This window comes from Argopecten irradians, chromosome 2, assembly GCF_041381155.1.
Source record: "Argopecten irradians isolate NY chromosome 2, Ai_NY, whole genome shotgun sequence".
NCBI lineage: Eukaryota > Metazoa > Mollusca > Bivalvia > Pectinida > Pectinidae > Argopecten > Argopecten irradians.
The window spans coordinates 20,211,945-20,231,438 of record NC_091135.1 but is presented as its reverse complement, the minus strand read 5'-3'; the positions used below and the strand labels follow the sequence as shown (position 1 = coordinate 20,231,438).

General features: G+C 35.6%; 2 protein-coding genes across 3 annotated transcripts in view; one reads left to right on the top strand and one right to left on the bottom strand.

Moving 5' to 3' along the window:
* The window catches only part of LOC138314774 (cobalamin trafficking protein CblD-like), a 92,495-nt gene extending 73,451 nt beyond the window's left edge, over positions 1 to 19,044 (top strand). Inside the window, exons 1-8 of one of the 2 annotated variants that reach the window (XM_069255298.1) lie at positions 11,063 to 11,147; positions 13,796 to 13,860; positions 14,088 to 14,232; positions 14,781 to 14,962; positions 15,091 to 15,193; positions 16,646 to 16,782; positions 17,173 to 17,259; positions 18,721 to 19,044. In XM_069255298.1, coding sequence (XP_069111399.1) covers positions 13,843 to 13,860; positions 14,088 to 14,232; positions 14,781 to 14,962; positions 15,091 to 15,193; positions 16,646 to 16,782; positions 17,173 to 17,259; positions 18,721 to 18,915 — 867 coding nt within the window. In that variant the 5' untranslated portion in view covers positions 11,063 to 11,147; positions 13,796 to 13,842 and the 3' untranslated portion in view covers positions 18,916 to 19,044. Of the gene's footprint in view, positions 1 to 11,062; positions 11,148 to 13,793; positions 13,861 to 14,087; positions 14,233 to 14,780; positions 14,963 to 15,090; positions 15,194 to 16,645; positions 16,783 to 17,172; positions 17,260 to 18,720 lie in introns of those variants that run through there. The other variant, XM_069255297.1, reaches the window with a different exon arrangement.
* On the bottom strand, positions 1,255 to 10,701 carry LOC138314766 (RISC-loading complex subunit tarbp2-like). The gene is made up of 7 exons (XM_069255282.1): positions 10,634 to 10,701; positions 5,669 to 5,831; positions 5,112 to 5,226; positions 4,537 to 4,712; positions 4,103 to 4,236; positions 3,478 to 3,736; positions 1,255 to 3,002 (listed from the first exon to the last, which is right to left on the bottom strand). The coding sequence occupies exons 2-7, from the start codon at positions 5,829 to 5,831 to the stop codon at positions 2,866 to 2,868; spliced, it is 984 nt and encodes a 327-aa protein (XP_069111383.1). The 5' UTR covers positions 10,634 to 10,701; the 3' UTR covers positions 1,255 to 2,865.
* Positions 19,045 to 19,494: the final 450 nt, after the last annotated feature.

Below are 19,494 nucleotides of genomic sequence, written 5' to 3'. Positions count from 1 at the left end.
ATACTTAGGGAAATGATGTGCATGCACGAGCTTTTGTGCTTAAAAAGTGAAGATGTGACAATAATTGAAATATATATCGAGTAAAAGTTTGGAGTATGTCCTAAATTCATCTTGCAGAAGAGAAATTTGCCTACGTCTTCATTCCATTCATAAATAGTAGATGACGGCTCAACTAGATACAAAATGCACATTGTACTTTTAGAATATATATGATCTTTGACCCAGAAAATTATATACAGACAAGAAACTTGTATTGTGCATATCCCCACGGGATTTGCATCTGGATTCATTCTCGAATGAATTATTCAGTTATAAATCTGTGAAGTAAAGCTATTAAATTATAACATTTAGAGGAATATAGCTATTTTTGTTTCCCCTCGAAAAGGTTCAATTTCTGTGGATTTCTCCTTTATTGATGAACATGACACAAATAGTCGTATTGTTTAGTATTGACACTAGGATAGATGAAACATAAGTAGGCTATCCACACGTCCATGGAGAATTCAGCTGGAACTAAAGATGGAAACAATCCTAGTGCACAAGAGGAATATGGAGATGGAGTCACGACAGGCCACAACAAAAGTCCTTGAAACATATATATAATATATATATATACGTCTTTGAATAGTTCTAGATCACCTAAAGTCATCCCTTCCCCTTCAGTAGTTCTTGATAGGTTCCAGAAAGGCAATTAATTTTAGTTCCAGAAGTCATCTTTCTAAAACTAAATTAAGTTCTGGAACTAGACCTTTCTGGAAGTATCTTTTTATTCGTGGTCAATTACAGAATATCAATAGATTGTAACCTCATTTTTCAAAGAGGCCAGAGCAATTTTTCTAATCCAATGACTGTATTCAACATTCCCACTAAAACTCCTGTAATATCCATAGTCTAGTTCCATATTGATCAGATCTAAAATACATGGTGTAGTTTTGAATGACAACACTTGAGGATGCCAAAAGAGGTAAATTTCTGATGAGTGATTAAATAACTATAGTCCATGTAATGTGGGTTACAGCACCTCAAACTATTCCACTAGACATAACAATTACATTTTGTATATCATTTGAATAGTTACCACCTAGGCAGCTAGTCAAATGAAGTTTAATCCCTTTTGTTGTATCTTTTCCTCTCTATTCATCTTCTTTCTTAAATTTCAATCCATGGTTTGGTTATGACATTAACTGTCATTGGGCAGACAGATGTAGTACCCAAAGAAATTAAAGCTAAGATTTCACAAACCAAACAAGTATGGACATGTTTGTATTTTTATTTTTATTTTACGAATGCATGTACATTGACATTGTGTACAATGTAAACAATATGCACCAAACTGAGATTTTTATCCCTGGTACATGTAGCCACGGATTCTGATAAAACATGTATACCTAACTATAAACTGGGAAATAAAGATAAAATATACTTGTATAAAAAAAATAAAACAAAAAGCTTATCCTTCCCAGGATATTACATAACCTCACTATTGCCAAATCTGCAGCGGCTTGTACTGCCGATATCTAAAAACAACATATATATATATAATTAGATACTGACCAAAGAAAGTGTTTCTCTTTGACGTGAGAAACAGATAAATGCCAAAGGTTATCCATAAATGACAAAATCTATATATACATGTACCTACAACAACGAGTTCAATGGTAAAGTAAACAAAAATATAAAGATTTTCCTACAATAAGATATTTTTATATGTTAAAAATGTTTTGTTTTACTATGTTCCAGACTAGATATCATTACTATAGAGATATTGGTATTAATAAATACATGTGCCAATTTAAATAAAAATTTCATTTACTAATACTTCAATTTCTTCAAATGATAAAAATTCTTTCATCCAAATATATCTTGTAATGGATATTCAGCATAACAAAGACACTATCAAATTTCTCTTTAAGTTGACAAATCAATCTAGATCCACAAGTAGATAGTAGGAACAATTTGTAATCATTTACACGATATAGAAAAAATCACTTCAGCCACGGAAAATTAAGTGGCTACATCAGACTTTTATAATGTCTAAATAACACAGAAGAGGCCTGCTCTTTTTTTTTTCTTTCTTCTTTTTTTCGAAAATTTTCAAATTTTAATATTGCTTCCACCATTCAAAAATTGGTACTTTCAAAACAAAACATCAATAGGAAAAGAAGAATGTACCAGAATGTAAGTTTGTAGCAGAGATACAAGTCTGTGTTGACAAATAATCAGTTTGATAATATCCTCCTATTTCTGAATTATTATGCTTAAGAGACACAATGTATCATACTTGTTTAATTTTTCTTTAGTCTATGAAGCACTCGCTTTAAAACAAAATTTTGGTATGCTCTGCAATTACCGTATTATTGCATATTTTCCCCAGGTTGTTGATTCAGTGACCATGATTAATATCACTGTTTAAAATGGATAGTTGTTGGAGCAGTATATGATTTCAAAAATCATAAGTTAATATGAATCACAACATTACTGCCAATTTCTGATATGTATAACGACATTGAAAATGAATATAACAAAATCTTCAAAAATTCAATATCTAAAATTGGTATTAAAGAATGAATCCCATGGAAAAAGAATATTGCTTTACAGTGATGAGGTTATAGAGATTCAGACTTTTTCGTGAGAATATAAAAGTTGTTTCCTGAACAATACAGCTAAAACATAATGATAACAAGGAAGTAACGATGACAGGTAAATGCTATGGATGGTCCTGCCAACGTTAATGAATTGATCTCCTTTGGCTAGAATCGTACAGTTATAAATAAACACGAGTATACATGTCCTAATTATTTCAGTTGTAATGCCATAGCAACTATTTGTTCAAAGTGAGGCTATGAGACGTCCTGGGGAACATGGTTAAGACTTAGTCATACACTTGAGATACAACAGAGCGTTGTGGGCTGCCTGGGCGTGGGCCTCGTCGACCGTGTTCCCTGTACCATAACACACAGCAACAGGTAACGTGGTCAGCTGCACTAGGCATTGGTGTTGGGCTGGAAAAAATAAATCAAAATTGTTAATTATATTTGGTTTTATTTGTTTAAAGTCCTATTAACAGCCAATGTCATTCAAGGATGTGCCAGGTTGGTTGGTGGAGGAAAGCCGGGGTAACCGGAGAAAAACCACCGATCACTACTCGAAGGAATACAGTAATAAGAGGTCCATTAAATAATGTCCAAAGCAATTTTAGTAAACATCTTACCAAAGGATACAGCACTGACCGGTTCATTTCTCAGATTCTAGATAAAGACAACTATATAACTTAACAGTTGATTGTAAAAGACAACTATATAACTTAACAGTTGATTGTAGATGATGCAGATGTAGTTAATTTTGGTGGACAAATTTATTTACACTCCTTGTAAGTAAATTTTAATCAATACTGTTACATCAGCATGACATCAGAAAGTGTAGACTACACTGTCTACCAACTCATTTTAACACCTGATATGCCTTGGACAAACTTACATGCAGCACTCAATTCAGCGATGTCCATGTAACTGACTTCAAAGCGCTGGACCTCTGCTATCTCTTGTAGCATCTGGCAGTAGTTTGTGGAGGGAGCATTCAACGGCTGTTTCTTCAGTTTCTGCATGGTTTTATTGTCTGCTTTTAGGATCTTCTCATAAAACTTCTGGATCTCTTTGCTTTGCTGTGGGTTTGGAACTGGGATCTTCTTCTTTCCTTCCTTCAGAGCAGTATAGGATGCTCTGAGTTCAGAGGAAGACTGAATCAGATGAAATCAGTACATTTCAATTTTCTACAAACTTCCAAATATAAATGTAAAGAAATGAATACCAGGAAGTCACAATCTAATCAACACTACAATGTGACAAAAGTGCTGGACAATTTCTGCACATGCATTTATTTTCCAATGAAAACCAGTAATTTCTTTTTAAAAAGTGCTTCATGACAAGACCAAGAAAACAATAAGGGTCCAATAGGCTATTGATATATAGTGATCTACAACAAGCATAACACAGGCCCAATATTTCTCTAGATTAGATGGAGTTAGAGAAGAAATCATCAAAAACATTCAAGCACATTTGACTCTCACATCAGCTAGATCCACCTCAATATATTATAAGCTTACCAGTGGCATCTCATCGTCATCATCTGACTCCTCAATGTTGGCCGTCTTCTCTCCGTCCTGCATCAGGTTTTTAATATGCATCAACATGGTGGCTGCTGCGGCCCGTTTGGCAGACTTTTTAGACCGCCCAGTAGCTGTACAAAATCACAACATCATACAACTTAGAGTATTGGATTTGAATATTAAACAAAATCAAATATATTTTCTAGGGCCACTCTACCAGTAGATGTGTGAAATCATAAATGTCAAACAGCATTACCACATATCTTACATTTTTCTTAGTAAGAAGTATAAAACTTGTTATAACTTAACTGAAACTTTTGGTTCAACAGAAAGCTAGAATGGTGCTCTCTGAATACCAGGTATATATATTCTTAATATATGTATCATACAGAATGACTTTTGTAACAGCTGAGCTTTTTGTATGTACTTACATTTTTCAGTGAATTTGCCCAGCTTGACCACACAGACAAACTCCCGTGCATGAGGGGGGCCCTGTTCGGTGGTAAATTCGTACACGGGAGGTTTGATAAGCTTTTTCTGTGTGAACTCCTGAAGCTCTCCAACAGGGTTACCAGCTCCGAGCTCTTCATTATCTGACTGGCTCTGTCTATAACCACAAATATCATACTGTATTTACTAGTATGTGCTAATTAGTATAAATACAATGTCCCAAAATCATCAGATTTTAAATTCTGGGGGATGATAGGTAAGAGACCCAAAGCCTATAAAGGACCTATATGACCCACCTGGATATTGCATTCATTAAGGCAAAACATCACATTTCCTTAGAAGAAGCCAAGGTTTTCAAAGAATTTGAAATCTTTCCCTTAATTTCTTCGCCAAGTCTGCTTCCCTTGGTTGATTATAATTAAAATTTTTTCACAAATTATGACAAATAGTGTTTGAAATTTTCCTTATTGAGCTTTGCCCCGTCCTGCCTCTGGGGTCAGAGTCAACATTTATACAAACACTGTTCCAATAAATAAATGACACAGACGATACTTACTGGGTAGCCTCAGGCGCCGATCCTTCTTTCTTTGCTTCCACTCCGTTTGGCATGCACAGAATCTGGTTGAGTGCACTCTGTGCTGCAGCATGTTTTGCTTTCTTTTTACTTGAGCCTAAAATGTGACAAAAATCGTTATAAACAAGGGTCCTGACACAAAATACTGACAGATAAATGCATAGTGGGCAATAAATCATCAACAATGATTCTAAAGCACCATATTCATGTAAACATCCTTCAACAGTTGTAAACCCCATGTTAGAAATAGTTTACACTATCAAGTAACTATGCATACCAGACGAGTGATAGATTTAAGTTATTCCCAATAACATGACAGATCCAGATCTATACTGGCCATTTTAATCCTTTAAACTTTGCAATTGCATGAAGACAAATAACATTCTCAAAGTCCTTTTGGCCCCTTATGAGGAATACATGTCTGTGCTAGAGTGTACATAGACAAGAACATACTGGGTCTGTGATCAATTATCATTGATTTTAATGTTTGGAGTTTATCATGGGTCTAGTAGGAAACTAGAAGGACACAATATAGTTACCTTTCCCATTGGCAATGATGTCACCAACTGTAACTCTCATGATGAACATAGGTTCATGGACAGCACCTTCATTTGCCAACAAATCATATTGAGGGGTAATTCCTCTTTTAGTGCACAGCTCCTGAAGGAAACTGATTGGTGTTTTCCCAGAGGGAACTGCCATCTATGAGGAAAAAATAAACACTGTCAGCTTTACAAGCTTAAAGGATTTGTGGAGCCAAAATTTTTTTTGATAATACATCAGGATATTGCTTTGGATGAATGAAAAATTAAGTCCCACCCAACAAATCGCCTAGCTTTTAGCGCTATCGGTTGGTTTTGGTCGTGATTTACGGGTAGTGTCGACTACGGTTCAGACATAATGAGCTAGGCGGTCACGTGGTCTTGTGATGTCAAGAGTAGTCCGCGGCTACACAAGGTAACCCTAGTACGTATACGTTAGATCTACAATTTGAGTTTTTCGAGTAAATGGTTATTCTAGCTTTATGATATAGATATTTTCAGCTTCAAAACATTCCATTTAAACCATTTCAAACATTCAAACAAGGTCAGGGGGTCAGGGAGTGGTCACACCTCTTTTGTTTACTTAATTATCAAGCCACTGCCTGGTATTTTGGTAGTTTAGTAAAAGTGTACTAGGGACAAACGGGGCAGGGCGTTAGGTTATAGGGGCATGGCGTCAGGTAAAAAGGGCACGGCGCGGCGCCATGCTAATCGGGGCTGTGGGAAACACTACAAGCATATATCTAACTTTAGATTAGATAGACAGTCCATTTTGATAGCGATATTAAAATGATGTTCGGATCAGTCTGGACTGAGATTTAGATAGCATATAATGTAAATTTCTGTGTAATAAAAACAGTATAATGTAACACTATCTTTTTTCGAGTAAAATCACACAAATAAGCATGAATATATCTAGAATGCCTGTTTTTATTTCAAACTTCTGCCATAACGATGCAAACACGCCACAGTTTTTGAGTAAAAATAAAATGTGGACAATTGTCAGTTATGTGATATTGGAGAAAAAATCATTATTTCAAAATTATACTAAATCCTTAAAATAGCCAAGGATTTATAAGTAGACTACGTCCTTGAAATAGCATAATCATTGTCGATCCTTTTGTATATCGTACCAAGATTTAAATAGTGTTGATATATGAACATACTTAGTGATATTTAAATAAGTATATTTAGTGTGGTAATGCCCTTCTAATACATGCTTAGAATTCTTACTTATACCTTAGAAATTACGGATGATTGCTATACATGCCAAGATTCCGTTATTACAGTACTTGACTGGAATAATTTTTAAGGTTAAACTAGAACTATTTTTGTTTCTGAATAAGTCAACTTCCATTATTGTTTTACCTGTGTACGACATATATATATATATATATATATATATATATGTAATATATATTCCTAGGTATGATCAGGGATATTTTTTTCCATTTGCTTTTACATCTTCATTTTAAAAATGGGGGTGACAATAAAAAAACCCAGAGTATAGATGTACGAGGTTTCATAATTCAAATCACAATCCAATTAACGGATGTCCTAACCTGATTGACAGTAAGACAATACCAAATACCCGATACAGTCCACCGAATAGCAAATTGCCCGCGGCCAGGTAATTACAGGTGAGTTCGATGAATGGCGTTGTGTACAGGTAAACCACATCCTGGTCCAGGTATTACATAACCATCAAACCAAAGGCATGGCTAATTATATATCTATATCGTGTATCTATTTATATATCAATTAAAAAAATGAAAGCGACTGCACTGTCTAAAAATGGTTTGTTTTGCTTAATATTTCAATATTTTGATCTTTTATAATATCAAAAATAAATTCTTTCTACCACATGTTGAAACGTATTACGGTATTGTAATAAATGTATCTCAATTTAATCGGTTAGCAACACACAATGCAATGTTTGTAATGATCAATCATCGGTGTGTACGTACGTCAAGCATAAAAAAAAAATCCGAAACTTTTATTTCTGTGCGGATTTTCTTTCATAATTACACGAAGATACCTGCTATTAGAGCATAAATTAGAGTATTTGAAACGTCAAATTTCACTCTTTTAGTTATTTACATTCGAGTCTAAGTTATTCGCCAATATATTTATCAACAAGAGGCCCAAAGGGCCTTAACGGTCATCTGACTACCTTGGCCATAGTAAAATTAATTATATATGGTGTCCCTTTGTCAGGACCATGTCAGGATCGTTTTCAATTTCTTTCAACAAATTTTATTTCAAACAAGAGGCCCAAGGGCCTTAACATATAGGAAATTAATTAGATATATATAGTGTCATGGTAGTCATCTTCGATTTGGGATCAACCAGATCTAGATGTAATAATACTTTGTCTGGACCATATCAGGATCATTTCATGCAAGTTTCAGCCAAATCGCACCGGCAGAACTTGAGAAGAAGTTCAAAATGTGTTTTCAAGATGGCGGCTGTGGCGGCTATCTTCGATTTTGGATCAACCCGAAAAATAACAACACTTTGTCGGGACCATGTCAGGATCATTTCATGCAAGTTTCAGCCAAATCGCACCGGTAGAACTTGAGAAGAAGTTCAAAATGTGTTTTCAAGATGGCGGTTGTGGCGGCCATCTTGGATTTCGGATCGACCCGAAAAATAACAACACTTTGTCGGGACCATGTCAGGATCATTTCATGCAAGTTTCAGCCAAATCGCACCGGTAGAACTTGAGAAGAAGTTCAAAATGTGTTTTCAAGATGGCGGCTGTGGCGGCCATCTTGGATTTCGGATCGACCCGAAAAATAACAACACTTTGTTGGGACCATGTCAGGATCATTTCATGCAAGTTTCAGCCAAATCGCACTGGTAGAACTTGAGAAGAAGTTCAAAATGTGTTTTCAAGATGGCGGCTGTGGCGGCCATCTTGGATTTCGGATCGACCCGAAAAATAACAACACTTTGTCGGGACCATGTCAGGATCATTTCACGCAAGTTTCAGCCAAATCGCACTGGTAGAACTTGAGAAGAAGTTCAAAATGTGTTTTCAAGATGGCGGCTGTGGCGGCCATCTTGGATTTCGGATCGACCCGAAAAAATAACAACACTTTGTCGGGACCATGTCAGGATCATTTCATGCAAGTTTCAGCCAAATCGCACCGGTAGAACTTGAGAAGAAGTTCAAAATGTGTTTTCAAGATGGCGGCTGTGGCGGCCATCTTGGATTTCGGATCGACCCGAAAAATAACAACACTTTGTCGGGACCATGTCAGGATCATTTCACGCAAGTTTCAGCCAAATCGCACCAGTAGAACTTGAGAAGAAGTTCAAAATGTGTTTTCAAGATGGCGGCTGTGGCGGCCATCTTGGATTTCGGATCGACCCGAAAAATAACAACACTTTGTCGGGACCATGTCAGGATCATTTCATGCAAGTTTCAGCCAAATCGCACCGGTAGAACTTGAGAAGAAGTTCAAAATGTGTTTTCAAGATGGCGGCTGTGGCGGCCATCTTGGATTTTGGATCGACCCGAAAAATAACAACACTTTGTCGGGACCATGTCAGGATCATTTCACGCAAGTTTCAGCCTAATCGCACTGGTAGAACTTGAGAAGAAGTTCAAAATGTGAAAAGTTAACGCACGGCGCACGGCGGACGGCGGACGGCGCACGGCGGACGACGACGGACGAAACATGATGACTATAGGTCATCCTGACCCTTCGGGTCAGATGATTATAAAAAATCGTTGGTCGGCTTTTCCTGTGACAGTCGATATAAGTGAGAGCACATCAGTTATAGTACAGCTATAAGCCACGGACTATTTTTACAAATACATATTTACTACACATGGTTAGTCAAGATAATGGGAATTTCTATACAGCTACTTCTGTTAAAAGTATTCACCTGCATGAATTGGTTTGGTTGAAGGAAAGCTGGACAACTTGGAGAAAAACCAACGACCAAAAAAGTACATGACAACTGTGCATGCCCCACATGGGATTCAAAGTACTTCAAATTCACATCCCGGAGAAGTTGCTCAACATCTTAATATCATTGGATTTACTAACCACATAATGCTATCATCTACAAAATATATGAGCTGTCCATAATCAGGTAGCATTGCTAAATCTGGCTATATAGCTAGATTTGACTAGATTATCCCCAGAAACAAAACTTGGAAGTTGATCCAATATGGTGGTTGTTGTTTTCTCTGCCGATTGGTAAGCATTCACCTGCTGAAGACTTGGGCCACAGATATCGATGTTGCTTGGAGAATGCAGATCCTGTGTACGATTGACCATGTGCAAAAAATGCTCAGTCGGCTCGAAACCTACGAGATATTTCATTTGGAAAATTTGGATTTTATATCTTCTTTATCGGAACATGAGGATAAATGAATGCGAGTACCAAAAAATGCCAGGATTAGATTTTTTTAAGATCACTGGAAATTATCTTGGATGACAAAAATGTTACGTGATTAGAAAGAAGGTCGTGTTGGTTTTGCTGCTATTTCTGGTGGTAAAGAGTTTGCGTGGGCGCATCGCACGGATCCAGAACCGTTACAACACAGGACGATGTACCGAAATGACTTAACTTCGCCCTGCCCCACAATATGTAAACTAGAGTGGTGCCGTTATTTCGGAATTTTTTTGTATAAGGAACCGTCTTCACTCTTAAAGGTCGTCGATGAAACGAAAACTAACGGATACATGGTATAATGCTTAATTATGGTCCTATTGTTATAAAAATGCAGCAGGTCTGATGCCGGCGCCCATATCAAGTTAGCTATTGGGTTTCTGCCGACGAAACATGTGCCGAACTTGCTGTTTCATTTTGGAGGAAATTTTCGGAATTTATCTCGACCAGTGCCTACCATTTTTTGTATATACATAATCTTTTCATGAGTTATCGTTTACATGGATTTTGCATTGCTTATAACTGCGTCTAAGTGAATTTTTCACATTTTACCTTCACTGCTGCTCAGAAAGAATGACCGGAAGCCGCCAAATTAACTATTTTTAGGATGTTACTAATATACAGATATTTGGTTCCGGAAAGGACCGGATCTTCAAATGTCTCTTATAAGATTTACAAGATTAACTTATATATAAATTAATGTAAGTATTAGATTATGCAAAACGATGGAGAAACCCAAGAAAGATTTCAAACTGTTCTAGTTGAAGCATTTACTGTAACAATGTTAACGTTACAGTACAGTACTGTACTTTCAGTATGACACCCAAGTTTCTCCGGGTTAACTTTTCTTTCATAGTTCATAGCGTACTTTGTCTTAGATTGTATTGTAGACATAAACTTGACGTTGAAGTAATGACCTTAAACAATGTTTATAATAACATAGGTAACCTAGAATCATTTCACACGTCGGTCGGATCCGGAACCGCTTTCCGTAAATTTTTCCTGACGTTAGATTCTTTTATACTGAAAAGAAACTTCCGGTTTCAGAAATGGTGTATTGTTCAAGGTAACATTTGTGTTTTCAATATTTTGTTTTTGTAAACTAGGTAGACCTAAGCTGATGTTGAATTTATCATCTGACGAATCTATCATAATTTCCATAACTTAAACAATCGACACGAATTAAGTTCAATTAACGTAAGATTACTGCACCTAACTGTTAAAAAGTATTAGTTTGCCAAAAAGCTAAGAAGGCTCCCATGCAGCATTATTTATTTGGAAACAATAATAGGAAAGCTTGACGAATTGTTCTGTTCACAGTTAGCTGCCATAGTTCTTATGACAATTCCTTTTTGAAAAATTTAAATGCTTTCACATTCAATGTAAAAGATAATCAGCTTCATGATATTCATGAAAGGGCCACTAGGCAACTGCACTCTGCAGTACTCTCCGATACAAAAAAAATATAAGTTTCTTTAAAACAATTATAATTAACATAATATGGCAAAAGATGAGGTTACAACACCAAACAAGTTGAAGTTTTGCCGTCTGGCGCAGAAATAGTCAACTAACGTGTTGTAATTATATGACAACGTCGGGAAACATAATACGACCTGCGTTATGAAAATGAACGTTTTGTTTATTTTAATAAAGTTGTTCAGAAGGTGCAGTGGGCATTTTCCTAATGCTAACAAGTTTTCCGTCTAAGTAATATACACTGTACTGATATACATGTACTTAGACAAGTTGGTGTAATACATATACGCATAGAAACATGCAAGCATAACATTTGGGTTAAAACTGTACTTTACTTAAGTAGACAAACGTTTTGTTTATTTTAATAAAGTTGTTCAGAAGGTGCAGTGGGCCTTTTCCTAATGCTAACAAGTTTTCCGTCTAAGTAATATACACTGTACTGATATACATGTACTTGGACAAGTTGGTGTAATACATGTACGCATAGAAACAAGCATAACATTTGGGTTAAAAATGTACTTTACTTAAGCGCATACAGTTGCACAGATCATCTAGCCAACAGTACTAGTAAGGCTATATATAGATGCTCCACGCGCTCCCAACAACGTTAATAATACTTGGCATATCACCGAACTTATACAATTGCGACATCTCGGAGTAATTTCCGTCAATTTCTCCAAGGGGATCCGATTGAGAACTTATATTCTATTTAGTACGTGTAACGCCACCTTGTGTGATTTCTGAGAATAATGTCAGACAACCAGAAAAAAACATTCAGACTTCTCTTGGTTTATCAAATGATAATTTGTTTGCAATAATTTCCCCACTGGTACCCCTTACACACATGAATCTTTTTTTAACAACAAGTAATTATAACCAATTAACACACGTAAATCGTTTTGGCCAGCCAATCAACAGACTATTTATAACCATGTGAAATGTCAACAACATGGCAGGCAAAGCGGCTTATTATAATTAATAGCTACCGTTCTGGGATGGTAGCAAACAGTGCTGTAACCAGACTCTGAATCACCAGGGCCGTTTTCGATTATGCGGTTTAACTGGTTGGACCTAGTTGTTCGTTTATTAATTAAAGACGGATCTGGTGATTTTATATTGTTTTCAGACGAGCCTTGACAAAGCCCTCATAGGCCTGTATCATAAACTGTCAGGATTTATACTTTAAATAACGACTTTAACAAACGGTCGAACCGCTTGTTCCAAATAAACAAAAACGGACCAGGACTCTGAATCACCAGTAGTCAGTACCGTCATTACATCCGGCCCATTACGTCAGCTGCTGCTGTACGTCGTTTTTTGGTCTATGATGAAATGTTGTACAATAATTGGATCTATCAACAGAAAAAACTTAATTAAATATATTTATATGCCTAGTAATTTAAACCGATTGATACAGAAAAAAAATACAAATGCCTGAATCACAGGAGTTTGGCAGTTGGTCAATAGTAAAAATAAAAAAATATATAGGCATAAACAGTCCCGCCTATATCGTCAAACTCCTACTATTGTCTCATGGAAAACAATCGACTTCGTAGAGGATGAGGCCGGGAAGGGGGGATTCTAATCATATACAGTAGTGTTTGTATGCTGGTAAGTCAAAGACCCAATATAGACTAATATACGTTGTATTTAATCTAGATTCTGTATACATGTATATACTAGTCTATGTGGGTCTTTTTTTCCTTACTCGTGTGCTAAATACTCGCCTTATGCTCTAGTCATTTACCGTAATTTTGTTTCAATAATTGGGGAAGGTTATTATTTGCGACAGTATGAAAGTTAAGGTAATGCTTTTCGAGGGGTAGTGTGTCCGTTCATGTCAACCAGCTGTTATGAAAGTAGTCTCTTCGTTTCAAATTGTTGCTTTTGTATAACATCTGAGGTAGATGTTCAACAGTTACATGCGAGGCATACCAGGTGCTCTAGCCATTGTAGCTGTCATAATTTCAAAAAAATGGAAAAATAAATCATTGAACATCAAGCTATTAAACAACCCATGTTGGATGTATAGTCACCATCAGTTCATAGATTACACAGCAAATAATAATCAGTATATATACATATCATAATGCCAATAAATTTAGATTGAAATAGTATCATTTAATTTTTTTTAATTAACATATGAAATGGTTTTGTATGAAATATACTTTTCGTGATATAACTTACATTATATTTATATTTTAACATGGTATAAATATAAAGTTACATTTCTTTCAGATAATGCAACACAAAAGCAAATAGTTTCAAGAAGGAACAAGATTGAAATGGCTATGGCCACAAAGGTATGCAATATTAATTACATTTCATAGATATCCATGCATGGTTATTGACTATGAAAACCTTCAACCTTTAAATTTTTAATTTCAAATTCCATTTGATATTCGTTATTACCTGGTAATCTTTGGTGATCTCGATAATTATTAAATGTGACATCTTTATACATTGATCTTGAACAACTTATAAATAAACAGACATTAATATAAAAGTACTCTTACATTATCTGTTACAGCTGTTAGCCGGGAGCTCAAAGAGAGTAGTAACACGTTATATGCCAAATCTCAACAGTGCTGTGAAATATGTACGAACCTTCTGTGTCGGGAACGGCAGCAACAAACCTAATCAAGAAGAATTTATTCCTGATGATACAGCTTTAGGTAATTCTGCTTTATATGAAATATAAGTGCTTGTGTTCCATCTATAACGCCTTGATATTTGATTATTTGATTCTGTTGTTGTTTAAATTGTCAACAGATAAACTGTAAAAATGGTGGGTTTAGGTTTGAGGGATATTTTCACAGTTCAGTGGAACATTGCTGTTGACATAAAAAATGATCTGTAAATTGATTGGAAAGGAATGAATTGTACATACCCGGTATATACCTTTTTAATCAGAAGTTAAGAGCACTTATATAAACAGTTTTATTTAGAATATGATCTTGTCATTTCAAAATTAAAACATGAAATTATTAGCTCAGGGTTTTTGCCAAGCCTTTATAGGGTCCGGTAGACAGACCTATTTCCAAATGTATTGGGGGTGTTTTTGATATACAGTTTTAAGGGTAAATGAGTTCAACAACTTTCATATACTGTATATCTTGTATATCATGAAAGAATATTTTAAAATTAAAGAATTAGAATTGAAGGGGCTTATGGTGTCATCCAATATCACCATTGTTTATAAGAATGATGTTGTTTTCTGTAGAACTTGGACCATTTGGACCTCAGAATAAAAGATTTCCGCTTCCAGGATCGATTGGGCCAAAATTTGAAAAGTCACCTCAACCTGTAGTTAGCAGAAGTAAACCTGAAACTGATGTTGTTAAACCATTTCTGGAAAACCAACCTGAATATCGGCATTGTAATGTACTGGAGCAGATCGTTTTGGTATGAGTACATTTAAAATCCTACAGAGTGTAAAGTCCATAATGTAAATGTAATTCAAATCAATTTCTCTTAACCTTTGCAATATAAAGCTTATTGTATACATCTTACAACTTTTGTATAATGTAAAGTTTCAGGAAGAAGATGGTTTTATGACAGAAGATTCTCATATCCCTCTTCCATCTGATAGACTCGAATATATTGCTCAAGAATGTCCAGACATTATGAGAGTTGGTAAGTGGAAAATTTGTCCTGGCTTGTTAGGGTTAAAGGACTCTAACTTGGTAGAACTGGAATGAAATATCTGACTATTAAAGTCATTTTATGTCTTTTAATCATTGATGTTTGTTTAATAAAAAATCACCTTAAAATAGGTTCGATATATGCCAGTTGTACCTTTAGACAAATGTTACACAGTAAAACCCCTCTAACTCGAACCTGGATTCCTCGAATACCCCCCATTCATCGAACTGGTCGTACGGTCCCGACCGTCTCTTTTATATAATCTAAGTAACAAAACCCCGGATAGCTCGAACAGCTATTCGTCGAATACCCCTTATTCCTCGAACAGAAATATGTCCCCGTTGCATCAAATACATAGTATTTACCCATGTATTCGTCGAACAGGTGTTCGTCCCTTGAGATTTTTTTTGCCTGTGTCACACCTGACTGCACCGACCAACATGGATAATTGCTCACGATCTTGTGTTTATACAATTGGCGTGTCAAGCCTTTAGGTAATTAAGGGATTAACGGTGTCATTATTACCTACCTACACGATCGCAAGCCATTGTTTAATGCTAACTTTATTTAAATATTTCAGAAAAGGCATTAAGTTATTAATGTTTCTCTCGTTTTAATCTTCGTTGTAAATACGGAAGTTGTTGATCCGTGTTAATAGAAAGTACGCATTGTGAAATGACAAAAGAGGCGGAAGATATTGCTGACGTCCGCCTAATTATAAAAGTTTTTTTTTTTTAAATTTCTTCGTTGGTTTCATTCGACAGGCTAACACAATGTTATTTGCCGAAAGATGTAAACAATATCAAACGATATATGCAAAGTACATTTTATCAGTGCGTTCCGTATCTTTTCATGTAAATTGTATTTTGTAACTTTACTCGTAAATACTAAATAGACATCTATAGATATCATTTCTTATGTCCGTAAATATGCTGGTTAATAACTTTATTGTGAGTATGTATTTTGTAAATGTTTTAAATAATTTGTGATAATTAAATAATAGAAAATGTACTCCTTGTTGACCAATATGGATATTGTACATTAACCTAGATGACGAGCGCTTACTCTGATGTGAATGACATTTGATTTAGGGCTTTCTCATTAGCTTTTCCAAACGCTAAATTTATGTTATACATTTTTTCAACTTGTTATTGCTATCAATACAACACTTAAATAAAGAAATCCAAAATGCTGAAAGATAGGGTAATTAAAATGTCATTGCCGTGCATTGTTTGTCTTAGTTTGAAACCGGACATTTTAACTGTCGATCTTGACCAACCTTGGATGAGTCGAATACCCAGTATTCCTCGAACTATTGACCTGGTCCCCTGCAGTTTGAGTTATAGGGGTTTTACTGTATATAGATAAGTTTCTTTAACTGATGTTTACCTGTTTCATTATTTTCTAAATTATTTTAATCATTGCTCGTTGTCATAATTTCAGATTTCAAAAACCTTTTTCCCGGTCGTGACATTATGAATGGAACACTGACACTTGTTACAATCAGTCAGAAAACAGACAACGATATGAGTAGCTGGGACACAGATGTGGATGAGGAAAGAGAGGCTCTGTTGGCAGCTGTGAGTATAGGGGTCAAAAAAGGAGAGCCTAGGGATAGGGATATGATAGGGAATGAAAGATAGCATATAAGGGGCTATGATGCTAGTTTGGGGTTAGTGGAGCAGGGATGCTGAGAAAGGGATATAAGAGGAGCATGGAAGATGGGAGAGAAGAGACTGGGGATAGGAGAAAGGGGATTGGGGAAAAGGGGTCAAATTGTGTTGAAAAGGAAGAGACTGGGGATAGGAGAAAGGGGATTGGGGGAAAAGGGTTCAGATTGTGTTAAAAAGAAGTGGCTTTATTATCAGGGGTGTTGAGGAGAAGATTTGGTATAGCTTACACTATGAATGATATTAATAGTAAGAATCATAGCAAAGATATCAAATTTATTTTCTTGTATATTTTGACAGTTTGTTCAGGGTGCGAAGGAGATCTGTGAAGCCCTGGAGAGTGGAGGCTACTGGGCTGATTTTATAGATCCATCGTGTGGAAAACCAGTAAGTGGATATAGGTCTGATCAAAGTAAATGGGCAGTAATATCAATAACACTTAAAGGAATATTTTTTCCGGTTTACATCTTTGATTCTCAATATTGAGAGATTAGGAAAGTTTAGTTTATGCAGTTTAAATTACCTCCTTTTTACTAACTTTGTATGTGGTAACCTGCGTACCGTGGGTGTGAAGGTGACTTCCAACGCCAGAAGTTTTTCCACTTGCCCCTAAGTTGGCTGTGTCTCACATTAGACAGGTGACGCATTTTTTAAGACAGGGTCAATACCAAAAAAATAATACAGTCAAACCTGTTTTAAGTGACCTTCCAATGGAAGTTCAAAATAAGGTCACATTGACAGATGATCGTAAGACAGGGCCAATAAATGAAAATAATTACGTACCTGATGCATAGATTAAAATGCTCCATTGGGACGCATGATTACTTAGTGATTTACATGTGAAAATTGAATGTTTTACAAATTGAATGTTTTACTCTCCGATGTATCAACGTTATACATAATAGTAATCTAGGTAAAAGTGTCTTAAAGAAATAATATCTACTGGAAATATGATAAAGATGAATATATTTACGTACCAGAAGCATGATCAATCGCAAAATACTTTAATTCACGGAAAATCGGCCGACTGGAGAGCAGCAGCTGTTTACAATCACAACAAATGCCAGACTCGATTTGGCTTCAGATTTCTGCGGGATCGTTATCAAGAAAAAAAGTTACATAACCATCAAAAATGATGAAATATCAATACACAAGTAATTTTTATTATTTAAATATCATGTACTTTTAATAAATGTCTGTAGACAGTGATAAAACGATGTTATGAACGACTGCTAAAATTGCACACGTGTGACACATATGTTGGCAAACGGTTATTTCCCGGAATTCTATAAAATGATTTCGCTGTGTTTTCAATGAAATAATTGGTAATGAAGTTTATACGCGTATATTTCAAATAATATAGGATACAATAGCGATCTTCATCATTCTGTCGTAAAACATGGCCTAATCGATCTCTGCATAGACATACATTTGCTCAATGCAGTTAAACTCTTGTTGACTACGCTTGGCGCTATGCATTTATCAAGTGTCTAATTGATTTAAACACTGTTCACAACAAAATCACACGGAATCCTGCGAGACGTCATTCCAAAACTTCAGTTTCAGTTTCAAAATTTATGAACACGTTATGGTGTGAATTTTTATGGTCGTTAGTCGCGTTAGGCAGGCGGTCGTTGAATACAGGTCATTTATATAGTAAATATCATTGGGAGGAATAATTAAGGTCACATAAGACAGGAAGTCGCTGAATACAGGGGGTTGTTAAGACAGGTTTGACGTTAGTTGTTTACAAAATATTAAATCTAACAAATTATTCAAGAATAAGAGCTTCATGTTTGAAATTACATTTTACAGGTACTGATTTGTACATTTACTTTCTTATTTCAGTTCCTTGGTCCACACACAAACGCCACACTTTTTGAAACTGATGAAGCATATCGTAAACTAGGATTTGAAATTGAAGATTTAGGCTGCTGCAAAGTGATCAGACACCATTTATGGGGGACGAAATGCTACGTAGGATGTCTGTTCACTAACGCACCCCTTACACACCCGATCATAGAAATAATGACGGATCCTTAATAACGACCTCCAAGGTCTCTCAGGGACTGTATAATCACACAATCAACATTTCATCAGATTTGGAATGAAAAAAGGAAGAAAAAACATTCCATGTGAACATTATGTATGAAAAAAAGAAGTTTTATCCAGTACTAGCTAAAAGTGTGATTTCTCAAGAGAGGCTAAGTTTTAAACTGTCTATTACTGTGATATGTGTGTGTGCTCGGGAAGATCTCCATTTGTAACTCAAGCTGTTTTTGTTTTTGGAGAATTCAGTTGATGAATATCTATCCATTGACTCACTGGATTAGTTGATTGAGTCAGTTGGACTTTAACTCATTAAAAAATCTTACATAATTTTGCTGAGAGATTGGTAATTTGAAATGTAATATCAAGTAATCTAGCTGATAATGCAGTTGTGACCAATAACAATTAGGCCTTTGTTGTGGTCTAGACACTTGTGGGTTAATTGATATGATAGTTGTTTTGATGGATTAAAGTAAATTAAATAGTGAATGTAAAGAGTGTCGAATAAAAAAAAGTATTCAGAAAAAAAGGCATATGGTCTATTATGTTTCTTAATTTTAGGTCTCCAGGCCT

Bases quoted from the DNA above. Each gene is read 5' to 3' on its own strand.
- LOC138314766 (XM_069255282.1), bottom strand. From the start codon at position 5,831: ATGGCAGTTCCCTCTGGGAAAACACCAATCAGTTTCCTTCAGGAGCTG. The intron at 5,227-5,668 runs GTAACTATATTG...GTCACATTTTAG, and splicing joins CATCATTGCCAATGGGAAAG to GCTCAAGTAAAAAGAAAGCA. The intron at 3,003-3,477 runs GTAAGTTTGTCC...TATTTTTTCCAG, and splicing joins CGCTGAATTGAGTGCTGCAT to CCCAACACCAATGCCTAGTG.